The 12,633-nt window shown below is 41.4% G+C and overlaps 2 protein-coding genes across 3 annotated transcripts in view; one reads left to right on the forward strand and one right to left on the reverse strand.

The window, feature by feature from the left end:
- The window catches only part of LOC129854894 (sperm axonemal maintenance protein CFAP97D1-like), a 79,302-nt gene extending 72,516 nt beyond the window's left edge, over positions 1 to 6,786 (forward strand). Inside the window, exons 1-6 of one of the 2 annotated variants that reach the window (XM_055922031.1) lie at positions 2,825 to 3,313; positions 3,541 to 3,611; positions 3,859 to 3,980; positions 4,556 to 4,679; positions 6,359 to 6,427; positions 6,692 to 6,786. In XM_055922031.1, coding sequence (XP_055778006.1) covers positions 3,133 to 3,313; positions 3,541 to 3,611; positions 3,859 to 3,980; positions 4,556 to 4,679; positions 6,359 to 6,427; positions 6,692 to 6,709 — 585 coding nt within the window. In that variant the 5' untranslated portion in view covers positions 2,825 to 3,132 and the 3' untranslated portion in view covers positions 6,710 to 6,786. Of the gene's footprint in view, positions 1 to 2,824; positions 3,314 to 3,540; positions 3,612 to 3,858; positions 3,981 to 4,555; positions 4,680 to 6,358; positions 6,428 to 6,691 lie in introns of those variants that run through there. The other variant, XM_055922040.1, reaches the window with a different exon arrangement.
- nmt1b (N-myristoyltransferase 1b) lies at positions 6,785 to 12,411 on the reverse strand. Its single transcript, XM_055922021.1, has 12 exons — positions 12,347 to 12,411; positions 11,953 to 12,064; positions 11,550 to 11,694; positions 11,242 to 11,363; positions 10,836 to 10,927; positions 10,545 to 10,661; positions 10,090 to 10,260; positions 9,802 to 9,916; positions 9,464 to 9,634; positions 8,050 to 8,217; positions 7,507 to 7,644; positions 6,785 to 7,204 (listed from the first exon to the last, which is right to left on the reverse strand). Exons 1-12 carry the CDS (start codon positions 12,364 to 12,366, stop codon positions 7,184 to 7,186), a joined length of 1,392 nt encoding a protein of 463 aa, XP_055777996.1. The 5' UTR covers positions 12,367 to 12,411; the 3' UTR covers positions 6,785 to 7,183.
- Positions 12,412 to 12,633: the final 222 nt, after the last annotated feature.

Here is a 12,633-nt window from a genome sequence, read left to right on the forward strand (position 1 = left end):
ACTACAGAAGTGAGGGTTACTTTGGAGAACTATGGAAGGAGGTTGAAGAGATTGCAGAGCACTGCAAAATAAGTGTACAAACAGTGTGTAAAATACAGCCTAAAACAAGCTTAAGATTTCACGACTCATTGATAATGAGCACTATAGGACATAAAAATAGTGACCAAAGCGATGGTGAGTTTCCAAAGAGATATCTTTTATCAGGGGCTTGACAGTCTCACAGCTGAGCTGCAGAGGCGTTTTTTCAAAGAAGAATTGCGTGATAATGGGGATCCAGTCTCTCAACCCAAAGAGTACAACATTCTTGAATGGGGAGCCTCTGTTTGCCTTTGCTCAGACCTTTGAGTCAGAATTAGAGGACCTCAAACACGAGGTTCATCAAGCCAAGCGGCTTCTTGATAGGAGAGAGAAAAGTGGAAGGGACAGACCGTCTACTCTCCTTGGCTTTGTTGTGTTTCTAGAAACGTATTTATTTAAAAAAAAATATATCTCACCTTTATTTAACCAGGTAGGCCAGTTGAGAACAAGTTCTCATTTACAACTGTGACCTGGCCAAGATAGAGCAAAGCAGTGCAACACAGAGTTACACATGGGATAAACAAACGAACAGTCAATAACACAATAGAAAAGTCTATATACAGTGTGTGCAAATGTAGTAAGATTAGGGAGGTAAGTCAATAAATAGACCACAGTGGTGAAATAATTACAATTTAGCAATCAAACACTGGAGTGATAGATGTGCAGAATATGAATGTGCAACTAGAGATACTGGGGTGCAAAGGAGCAACAAAAAAAAAAAAAATATGAGGAAAGAGGTCTTCCATGAGCTCTTTTGACTTTCTGTTGTTACACCAGTCATCAGTGCTTCTTGCGAGAGAAGTTTCTCAGCTTTAAAACTGATTAATCCCCCCCCCTTGGACAACAATGGTTGATGACAGGTTAAGTCACCTGGGAATTCTCAGTGTTGAGTCAAGAAGGGCACGCTCCCTCAACATGGATGAGTTTGTGAAACATTTAGCCAGTTCTCACCACTGCAGAATTATGCTGTTTTAAATCTACCTAGGATAATTTGGCACTTAGGCGGTGCCTCTGGTCATGATTAAAATCTGCACTGTGTACTAGTTAGTACACTGACATTCTAAAATGATAAATCCAAAGGGTATCATGTCATACAGATTTAATTTGGTTTGGCCAATTCCAAAACTTTTCTTTGCTATTAGTTAACATGATATATATGAGCATAAATATACTGTACATTTGTAATATTGATGGGCACCAAAATGATTTATATTTTTCAAGTCCATTTCTGCTTGATACCTGGTATGTCAAATTGCAGTGTTTTTTTGTTGTTGTTGTAAATAAACTATGCAATTTATGTAACACACAAATGTGTTATCTCCTTGGTGCTTGAGCATTATTTGCTGAAAATATTTTGGATGTTCAACCCAGATTATATATTCATGAAAACAGAGTGACCCAAGTCTCTCCAGTAGGTGAGTACAGTACAGTGTGTGTGTGTGTGTGAGAGAGAGAGAGAGCTGCCGTTCCGAGGTAGAGACGCTGTCTATTCATAGTATGTTCAAGAATTCTAGTGAAGTAACCCTTGGACCACACTATCTGCATTGAAGAACTTTGGGATAAGTGAATTATCACTTCTACCTCTAATCAGCAATCATAGGATTCTTTCATGCTCCTTAGATGCCAGGTTAGGATTACACACACATTTTCTGTCATTAGTGTATGGACCCCCTGAAGTAGCCTTGGCCACCCCATGTATAAAACTCTAGTTTCGCCACTGATTGTGTGACCTAGATGATCAGATCAAATTTTATGGCCAATTTATGCAGAAATACAAGTATTTCCAAAGGATTCACATACTTGTTCTTGCCACTGTAAGTAATGTTTAAGGTAAAACTACAAAAAAATCTGTTTTTATTTGAAAACATGTTTTTCAAGAAATTATAAATTGTTTGACAACCTTGTTTGTAAGCTTTTAAATTATATAAAACTCAACTGTTTTTCTTTTCCACTGATGAAGACATGGATGTGTCATGGCATGGTTTGGTATGTGAAAAAAGATGAGAAAAAATAAGAAACCCGCACACTGCTCTTGATGGGATCTCTGCACTTTAACCCCTGCGGGATGGTTGAGCTAATGTGGGCTAATGTGATTAGCATGAGGTTGTAAGTAACAAGAACATTTCCCAGGACATAGACATATCTGATATTGGCAGAAAGCTAAAATTATTGTTAATCTAACTGCATTGTCCAATTTACAGTAGCTATTACAGTGAAATAATACCATGCTTTTGTTTGAGGAGAGTGCACAGTTTTGAATATGAAAAGTTAAACTTTTTTTTTTGCTTCGTATTATCTTTTACCAGATCTAATGTGTTATATTCTCCTACATTCCTTTAACATTTCCACAAACTTCATTTCAAATGGTCACAAGAAAATGCATTTCCTTGCTTCAGGGCCTGAGCTACAGGTAGTTCGATTTTGGTATGTCATTTTAAGCGAAAATTGACCTTAAAAGGTTTAATAAGCTTTACATATCAACCTCAAGGCCTTAGTCAAAGCTGATGGTGTGGTATGCAAAATAGATTAACTTTGAGCACCTCTATCGCCTGACCGTTTCGGCATTCAGGTCCAAAAAGTCACTTTCTGACCACTTCTTCTATGAACCATGAGCAAACATTTATATACATATGGATTTGCCCTATATGTTCCACGATGTAATTTTATCACATTGCCCGCCTGAAAACGACAGCCTATTTCGATGTACGTGCATATTTATTTGGGTTGTGCGTAAAGGTATGTAGGCTGATGAACATTTGGAGAACAACTCCAAATGTTTGTCTACCATACGTAAAACAATTTGTACGCAAACCAATCAAGGCAGCCCCCCGCACCTGTGATTCAGAGGGGTTGGGTTAAATGCGGAAGACACATTTCAGTTGTATAACTGACTAGGTATCCCCCTCCCCCTTTCCAATCGGAATTACAGGGCAAAAATATGAAGCCTTGCGCGCGTCTGTGGTCACAATGAAGTGTGTCATAATAGCGCAAACGTGGAATATTTGGTCAACGGGTTCCAAATGAAGATTCTGATACATTTGAATATCAATTTTGATGCTGTTTAAGCTGACGACTGTTTACTTTCGAGTGGACTGGTGCTATCTAAATAAAGCAATGAACAGAGCGGATTATTTGGCATTCCCAGCCATTGTTGGGACCACTGGACAATACAATAACTTGAGAAAAATGTGGGATGGCCAACACTACAAATATCACATGGACAGAATGCAGAAAAGTAAGGCTAATTTGATTCATATGCTAGGACACATCTTTCTCACGAATGTGTTTTAAACATAAGAAGTTGAGTGCATTGTGATTTAGGCAGCTAATATCACACCTGTAGTAGTGTCATATAAAAACATTGTTATTCCAAGAAAACCAGTATCCCCATATTTCCCGAAATCTGTCAAGTGAATTTATTTCCATTCAATATTGTTACTAACATATTTTAATGTCTTACAGCTAAACAAATGGTTGACAACAAAGCACCCAGCACATATCTGCATTGTCATCTAAAGATGAAAAAGATTCAGGTAGAGTGGCACTGGTACCTTTAGAACCATTCTACTATGTTCTATTCTATGTTATTCTATTCTATTGTGTTCTAGGGTCGGTTTCCCCAAAACATAAAGATCCTCTTTCGCGCTAAGATCATGGTAGGCAATTGACAAACAATGATCTTAATGCTAAAGATGATCTTTGTTTTTTTGGAAACTCACCCCTATTTGACTATCCAAATAGTATAATAATGGTAGAGGAAACACTGAATGTCCCTGTCAGATGGAGCAGGAGCGTCTGATGGAGCTGGAGAGGGACAACCGCTTGCTGGTGTCCAGGATCGCCCGCACCATGGGCACCAAAGGAGGCCTGGACAACTGGAACAAGTACCAGCCCAAACCCAGGTGGGAACACGTCACATTAGGGTACCTATGTCCCCATTATGAATGGGAATCATATCTTTATAAGTCATATCTATGTATACCAACACCAGTGTTTCACTATTCTTTATTAACTTGAACATAGCCTGAGATTTGCGAATGCAACAATATTCACTGACGTCATGACATGAATATTGTTGAATGTTATGAAACGAGGGATTTCCATCATGAAAGTTACTAGAATTGATTGCCTTAATCAATTGATTGATTAGATACTTAGCTGAGAGTTTGGTTTTCATATGTGGTTGGCATGAGAATGCCCCTTTCTCAAACTGTGTTCTGTGAAACAGTGAATATGAAGTTAAAAGATAGTTAATAAACTGTAAAGGGTTATAAACTATATTAAATATAATATAATATATCATTTTAAGGTAACACCTATTCAAGACAGTGTATTCTCATGTAAGCTTCCCATTGTGTTTCCAGTGTGTTCATACTTAATAAATGTTTAGTACAGGGTTATAAACCCTCTTACACATTGTATTCTATGGTTACAGAGACAATGTAATCTCATGTAAGTTTCCCCATTGCGTGTCCAGTGTGAGCGCAGACCTAAGGAACAGGGAGCTGGTGAAGATTTCTCTGGAGAACCAGGCCATTCTAAAGAAGATCAACATGACTAAGTCAGTCTACGACCACAAGACATGGCTGGACGGCTACAAAGTATGTGTGTGTGTGTGTGTGTGTGTGTGTGTGTGTGTGTGTGTGTGTGTGTGTGTGTGTGTGTGTGTGTGTGTGTGTGTGTGTGTGTGTGTGTGTGTGTGTGTGTGTGTGTGTGTGACAGAGGGAGAGAGAATGAGATATATTTTGTACTGCAGTCTCTCTATCTCACAATACTAGTAGTGTTTGTGTGAATGTACACTACCGGTCAAAAGTTTTAGAACACTGACTCATTGAAGGGTTTTTCTTTATTTTTACTACTATAGAATAATAGTGAAGACATCACAACTATGAAATAACAAATGGAATCATGTAGTAATCAAACAAGTGTTAAATAAATCAAAATATATGTTATATTTGAGATTCTTCAAATAGCCACCCTTTGCCTTGATGAGCTTTTCACACTCTTGGCATTCTCTCAACCAGCTTCACCAGGAATGCTTTTCCAACAGTCTTGAAGGAGTTCCCACATATGCTGAGCACTTGTTGGCTGCTTTTCCTTCACTCTGCGGTCTGACTCATCCCAAACCATGTCAATTTGGTAGAGGTCAGGGGATTGTGGAGGCCAAGTCATCTGATGTAGCACTAAATCACAGACAGTGTCACCAGCAAAGCACCCCCACACCATAACACCTCCTCCTCCGTGCTTTACTGTGGGAAATACACATGCAGAGATAATCCGTTCACCCACAGGGCGTCTCACAAAGACACGGCGGTTGGAACCAAAAATCTCCAATTTGGACTCATCAGACCAAAGGACACATTTCCACTGGTCTAATGTCTATTACTCATGTTTCTTGGCCCAAGCAAGTCTCTTATTATTATTGGTGTCCTTTAGTAGTGGTTTCTTTGCAACAATTCGACCATGAAGGCCTGATTCACACAGTCTCCTCTGAACAGTTGATGTTGAGATGTGTTTGTTACTTGAACTCTGTGAAGCATTTATTTGGGCTGCATTTTCTGAGGCTGGTAACTCTAATGAACTTATCCTCTGCAGCAGAGGTAACTCTGGGTCTTCCATTCCTGTGGCGGTCTTCATGAGAGCCAGTTTCATCATAGCGCTTGATGATTTTTGTGACTGCACTTGAAGAAACTTTCAAAGTTCTTAAAATGTTCCGTATTGACTGACCTTCATGTCTTAAAGTAATGATGGTCTGTCATTTCTCTTTGCTTATTTGAGCTGTTCTTGCCATAATAGGGACTTGGTCTTTTACCAAAATAGGGCTATCTTCTGTATACCCCCCTACCTTGTCACCACACAACTGATTGACTGAAACACATTAAGAAGGAAAGAAATTCCACAAATTAACTTTTAACAAGGCACACCTGTTAATTGAAATGCATTCCAGTTGACTACCTCATGAAGCTGGTTGAGAGAATGCCAAGAGTGTGCAAAGTTGTCATCAAGGCAAAGGGTGACTATTTGAAGAATCTCAAATATAAAATATATTTTGATTTGTTTAACACTTTTTTGGTTACAACGCGATTCCATATGTGTTATTTCATAGTTTTGATGTCTTCATTATTATGCTACAATGTAGAAAATAGTAAAAAATAAAGAAAAACCCTTGAATGAGTAGGTGTTCTAAAACTTTGGACCGGTAGTGTATGTAGTTGCCAACTTGCCACCACAGCTTAGTCCCAAATAACAATGAAACCCTCATCTCAGTGATCTTTTCTAGGTCACAAGAGGTTATGTGAACAGACTGTTGAAGTACCCTGAACAGCCCATACCGCCAAAGCAGCACAAGGTTAGTAGCACTCTTACTTCTTTCCATAGCAGCAAATGGATACTTTAGACATTCAAGAGAGAGTTGTTTCTCATTGATATCCTGTTTAGCCATGGAATGTTCCATAAGAGCAAGATAGAAACTAGCCTTGAAAGCTGGTTGAAAGGACATTATCCCAACCAGCTTTGCCCATTGGGAAGGACTTTGGGATTGTTGCAAATACATGTTTGAAGTCTTAGACATTTCTGTTTCCTAAGTTTTACATGCTCTCCCCTGTCCCCCCAGATGCTGAACTTGGTCTAGAATCACAACCACAATCAAAATGCAGCCATTTTGCCACATACTTGTAAGACTTCAATACATTTAACTCATGGAAACTTTATTCATTTTTGTGTCACTTCCATCATTTGTGTTTATTGTGCGTTTGAGATAACATTGTTTGTCATTGCCTGCTGTATTCATCTGGGTTGGTTAGTATTTATGGCCCTCTTATCTGTGCCCTAGCCATCAGTTAAGGCCTCAGAACAAATAGTAGTGCAGGTCAAAGTTCAAATTTAAATAGACGGCTCAGATGCTTTTGCTGGTTGATTGGTCCAGTGTTTCCCCCAGCACTACACGGCTGATTCAAATAACTAACTCATCATTAAGCTTTGATTATTTTAATCAGCTGTGTAGGGCTAGGGAAAAACGAAATGTTTACCCAGGGGTGGGCCCCAGGACCGAGTTTAGGAAACCCTGGATTGGTCCACCGTCTTCACCCATCAGTGGTCATGGACATCACAGCAACACCAAGCCAACCTGTCAAAATAATAAATAATTCTTGCTAATTTATTTTCCTCAGTACAAACTCTATGGATTTACACCTATCAATCCATATAGCTTTTAAAATATTTTTTGTAAACACGATTTTCTTTCCGGTTGGGATTGCCGGTACGTACAATCATCATTGTCATCAACATAATTACAATCCATTTATATACAATGTATATGTACCACGTGAGTTATGGTAAGGTAAGCCTTTCCAAATGACCTCTAGAAGTAAGGATTTTAAGAGTCCGCTTAAGGGGTAGGTTCATAACAGATACTGCAGTGATAGTTACCATTTTCAGGCCTATTGTGGGACATCTCCAGTTGTACAGGTAGTAGTGTAGGCTCCTGTCCCCGATGCCAAACTTGAGCTTCTCCAGGAAAGAAGTGTTCTCCATCAGGTCCAGAACAGTGAAGACGTCAAAGCCTTTCTGTATCACAGAGAAACAGAGGTGACAGAAAGAGAAAGAGCATTTAGCCAAGGGGATTGATACAGTATGAATAAACTCATTCACTCGTCACTCATTCTCACACACACACACACACACACACACACACACACACACACACACACACACACACACACACACACACACACACACACACACACACACACACACACACACACACACACACACACACACACACACACACACACACACACACACACACACAGAGCTTTGACCCCTCTACTCGCACAGTTGATTTGATTTGTGGCCCCTACACACTCAGATTTGGCCCTCACACAGTCATTGCTATAGCTTTGGCGCCCACACACACACTCACAGGTTTACCCGCAGACACATAAACGTTGGCCCCCAGACACACACACTCACAGATTTGGCCAGGAACAGAGTATCCTCCATGAGGTCAGGCAGTGGAGTGGAGGAGGAGACACAGTAGAGGGAATGGGCTGCCTTCAGCCCCTTGTGTACCGGATGGTTCAGCACCCTGGACACCATGGTGTAGAAACTCACAAAGTCTGTCAGCACACCAGCAGAGCTCTGTGCCAGGGAAACAGGGTGGTGTTCATTGGAGAAGAAAAGGGGACTGAAACATGGAAGGACTACCTGCACTTAATAAGAATAGGGGGAAATTGAAAACTACCTGTTATTGGCAGATAGGTTGGGAACTCTTTTTCTTATTGGTCTATTAGCTAATTTACGCAGGCCAACACTTTTTTTGTCTTTTCAAACATCTCTTACACTAGAAGGGTATTATCATAATGTTCTATTATTCCAACGTCATAGTGTGGAAATATATATAAAACACAGGTAAATCACGTTTTTGACTGCCCTGGGCCTTTAAGTAAACTCTGTTGGTCGTAGGATTTGAAGCTCAACTGAAGGCAATAAACAACATTTCTGATATGGCCTATGTGGCATCGAATTTAGTCAGAAGAATGTATTCTCGTGTCAAATTGACTACAACGTGTAAATCATTTTGTTCATAAGGTCAGTCTTATCCAAAACTACGTTTTGTGAGTTAGTTCAAGTCATGACTGTTCGGTTTTGATTTCGACAATGCTCACTTTCCCTCTAACGCATGATACACAGCTGTGGTGATTGCCTCTATCCATTCCTACCACAGAACATACAGACAGTGACTCTGACTTTGTTTACATAAGACAACAGGTCATGCATTTTATTACTTGAGAAATACTGCACCAAACACCAGATGTAAAATTGTGCCACTTAAAACCTCCTCCTCTGCAAAAAAACTAAATTAATCACAGATTTCTTGAGTTATCTTAGATTCATTCGGGCTATTTTGAAGAAGTAATACTGGCTTTGTTCCAATGGTGTCTCATGGGGGACAAACATCAGTAACTGCCCCATTGAACCACACCCCCAAGACTGATATCTTGTTTTTCTTAATGAGCAACAGAGAAACACATGCAGAATCGGTGCGTTCAGTCACTCTTTAAAGCTGTAATCCATAGCGGTGAAGTTGCCACGTCCCTTTGCGATATTACAGCAGTAAAAGTGTTATTTCAAACAACAAACACCGTTTTTTCCCCCCTCCGACATCATTTCACATCATTTCAACATGCGGGAGAACAACAAATATATTTTTTATTTACCACAATGCTGGATTCTCATTTCCTCAAAACAAAAACAATAACAAATGTGCCTGGGGCGGCCATTGGCACTGTTTAGCCTATTGTGGTTTTCAGCTTTAAGGGACTGCCAAAGCCCGGAGAACAATAATAATTTGCCTAACTGACTAAGGTATTGGAAGGTCACCAACCTCCACCACGTAGGTGTCAATCACATTCTCCCGTGGTAGCAACCAGTGCTCCACTTCCTCCTGAGACAGGACGGGGGTCAGGTGGTACTTCTTGAGGTACCCCTGAAGGAGCATGTGTACCCCTTTCACATCACCCCTTGTCATGGGCCGCAAACCTGCTGTTTTGGGAGCCTGACAGAACGGGAAAGAGAGAGCAAGAGCAGGATTGGGGTCAATTCCAGTTTTCACTATCAAGCCATGGTACACACATGATGAGATTGTGATTGCAGTGTATTTAAGTGCGTCTGGTAGTAGTTGCATTGTGTTGGCCACAGGGGGGGCACCAGCCACACACTAACTTCAAGCAGGCGGTTGAGCTTGAGCGCTCGTTGGACGGTCATGTTGCCCCTCAGGCTGGAGATGGGGAAATTCACCTCGATCAGCTTGCGTGGGTTCAGAGAGCGGTGCCAGTACCTGCCAACATGTACACACACGATAGAAATGGGCGTAAACAGGAGAAGAGAAACAAAATGATATTTTTTGGACTAACTCGTGTATTCAGCAAGTCTTTCTAGTTTGAAGTCTGTCTATATATTGTGTGTGTCTGAGTGTGTGTCTACATTTGTGTATGTGTGTGTAGCACCTACCTGCAGGTAGCCACAGGTTTGGGCAGTACCCCGCTGGCAGTGTAGACGGCCTGGCAGACTCCCTGCAGGTTGACCCGTCTGGTGATCTCTCTGATGAGCACCGGGGTCATTCGTTTGGAGCGCAGCTTCTTGTGGACGCACAGGAAGTGGACCTGCACCATCCTCTTCTCCCTAGGGAACCATTCATTGTGAGGAACACATTTTGTCATGACACCCAGGCTATACCCATGTTTACTTGGGCGTCTAGCAAGAAGCTTATGACATAATGCTTTGTTTACTACTGTATTATTATAACGTATGCAATAATGAATATTTTATAGCCTGGGGGCCAGACTTTCTGTATTCAACAATGCTACTACATTGTTTCACTCAATAGTTGCATCTAACCACTGAGTTGGGCTCAGCCACACAGAGATTTTGTATCCGTCGAAAACGGATGGCCACTTTTGACTCACGTGTCATATATGCGGATGTTAGTGGGCACAGCAGCGATGAAGCCCACTAGTTTCTGATTGGTGTTCACCTTTACCCCACAATGCCACTGGGGCAACCAACCTGGGGGGCACAGGGCCCTAGAGGAGAGGGGGGATGAGAGAGAGAGAGAGAGAGAGAGAGAGGGAAATAATGTTTTTTCAACACAATTAACTACCCACCTACTTGAGTTGCATTTTGGATAGTTTAATAGTTAGTTGGCTTATCTACAGACCAAAACAAAGATACATTCAGGTGCTGTAAACTTCACTCACCACAGCAGATACTCAGGGGAGAAGTCAAATCTGGAGGTGTTGTCATCCTCCTCCATATAGTTCTCATTCAGTAGAGCACACAGCTCCCTCAGCTGGAGAGGGACGGTAGAGAAGGGTAGCCAGAGTGGGAGAGTGTTTTCGTTTGATTCATCGATTGAACCCAATTGAATCAAATCCAATGTTTACTATTAACATACGGTTAGCTTTACTTTGACTAAATATATCTATTAGCTTTGGGAATATTGTTGTATCTTTAAAGTCGTGCCAATAGAGTTTTAATTGAAATATGAATTGGAGAGAGAGAGAGAGAGCCATAACATGCAAACACGCTCACAAACAAAAGAGTGACAGCATCCAACAACAGCTAAGGCCTCAGTAAGGAAGGAAGGGGAGAAGTGTCACTCACCACAGCAGGGTCCCCCAGATCCAGGGGGGCCCAACTGAACCCCTGTGGTAGACTGTAAGGCTCCTCACGAACACTGGCCTTATCCACCTCAATAGGACCATGGGTCGTGGAATTGTCGTCACCTGGAGTGTGACAGAGAGAGAGAGAGAGAGAGAGAGAGAGAGAGAGATGGATAAAGGGATAAATAAAGGGTTCTGGATAGCATTGCTGGTTTACATTGGCTTGTTATTTTAATCTCATAACTTTTACTCTGTCTTGAATCAACCATGTACTATACAACACGTTTGGGTACCATACATATACCATACCTAGTTTGGGGACTGGCTGGGTGTCCCAGAAGGGGTAGGAGCGTCTGCTGGCCTCCTCCAGGGTCCTCGGGAGGCCCTTGCCCAGGGAGAAGAGGTGCAGGGCCCTCTGGATCTCCTGCTGCTTTTCCTCCGGGAGAGCATCCAGCTGGGGAGAAACCCACAGTGTTGATCACTCTAGGCACTGGTACAGGGTCAGCTGTTATTTTCGTCCAAATGGTTAGGGTTAGAATAGTGGTAGGGTGATCTGATTCTAGATCCGATTTTATGAGAGCATTTGTGGGAGGCCTCAGCGTGCTGTTTTTCAGAGTACTCTCTTTCTCATATTTAAGGATCACAACGTACACAGTTAACACATATTCGCACACACACAAACATACACACACACACACACACACCCTCGCACCATAGCAAACGGGTCTTTGGGTCCATCAAGATTCCAGGCATCCTCCTTGCTCTTCTTCTTCTTATTCCTTTTTTTCAGACCGCCACTATTTTCTTCCCCCAGGTTCTTGTCACTAAAATAAAAATGACAACAATAGAATACTAATGATTCATTTACATGCAGGGACACAATTTAAACATTGACACATTGAAGTCGGATGCATTGCACCGTCATGCTTTAGCTCGCGACATCTCTATCAGTATTGCCTACTGTAATAACAGTATTATTTGACTGTTAATAGTAGTAACACCCAACAGCACATACAAAATCACGTGGCATCCATAATTGAAAAAGTGTCCTCCTTTTAGGATTAAAAGTACATCAAGCGTAAAATAGGTTACTTGATTAAACTTACGGAAGGTTTGAATCAGTCATTGTAGAGCGGAGAGAGAGAGACCACAATACTGAATATGTGTGGCACTTGGGGTTTTGTCTCTTATCTTGAGAGACAGTTAGGGGAGGACAGTGACCGCCTTAGTCCCCCACCCCCATCTCTACCCCACCCAGGCTGCCCCATACATATCTTACTTAAAACAATGTTTGGACTCCAATAACTTGCCTGGGACTACAGTAGATGTGGCTAGAAGTGGCTGAACGGGGCTTATTTGTTTGTCAGCGGTAACTACACTGAGCAAACATATA

Source organism: Salvelinus fontinalis, chromosome 1, assembly GCF_029448725.1.
Source record: "Salvelinus fontinalis isolate EN_2023a chromosome 1, ASM2944872v1, whole genome shotgun sequence".
Classification (NCBI taxonomy): domain Eukaryota; kingdom Metazoa; phylum Chordata; class Actinopteri; order Salmoniformes; family Salmonidae; genus Salvelinus; species Salvelinus fontinalis.

Bases quoted from the DNA above. Each gene is read 5' to 3' on its own strand.
- nmt1b (XM_055922021.1), bottom strand. From the start codon at position 12,366: ATGACTGATTCAAACCTTCC. The intron at 9,917-10,089 runs GTAGGTGCTACA...ACATGTTGGCAG, and splicing joins AAACCTGTGGCTACCTGCAG to GTACTGGCACCGCTCTCTGA. The intron at 9,635-9,801 runs GTTAGTGTGTGG...CCGTTCTGTCAG, and splicing joins AGCTCAACCGCCTGCTTGAA to GCTCCCAAAACAGCAGGTTT.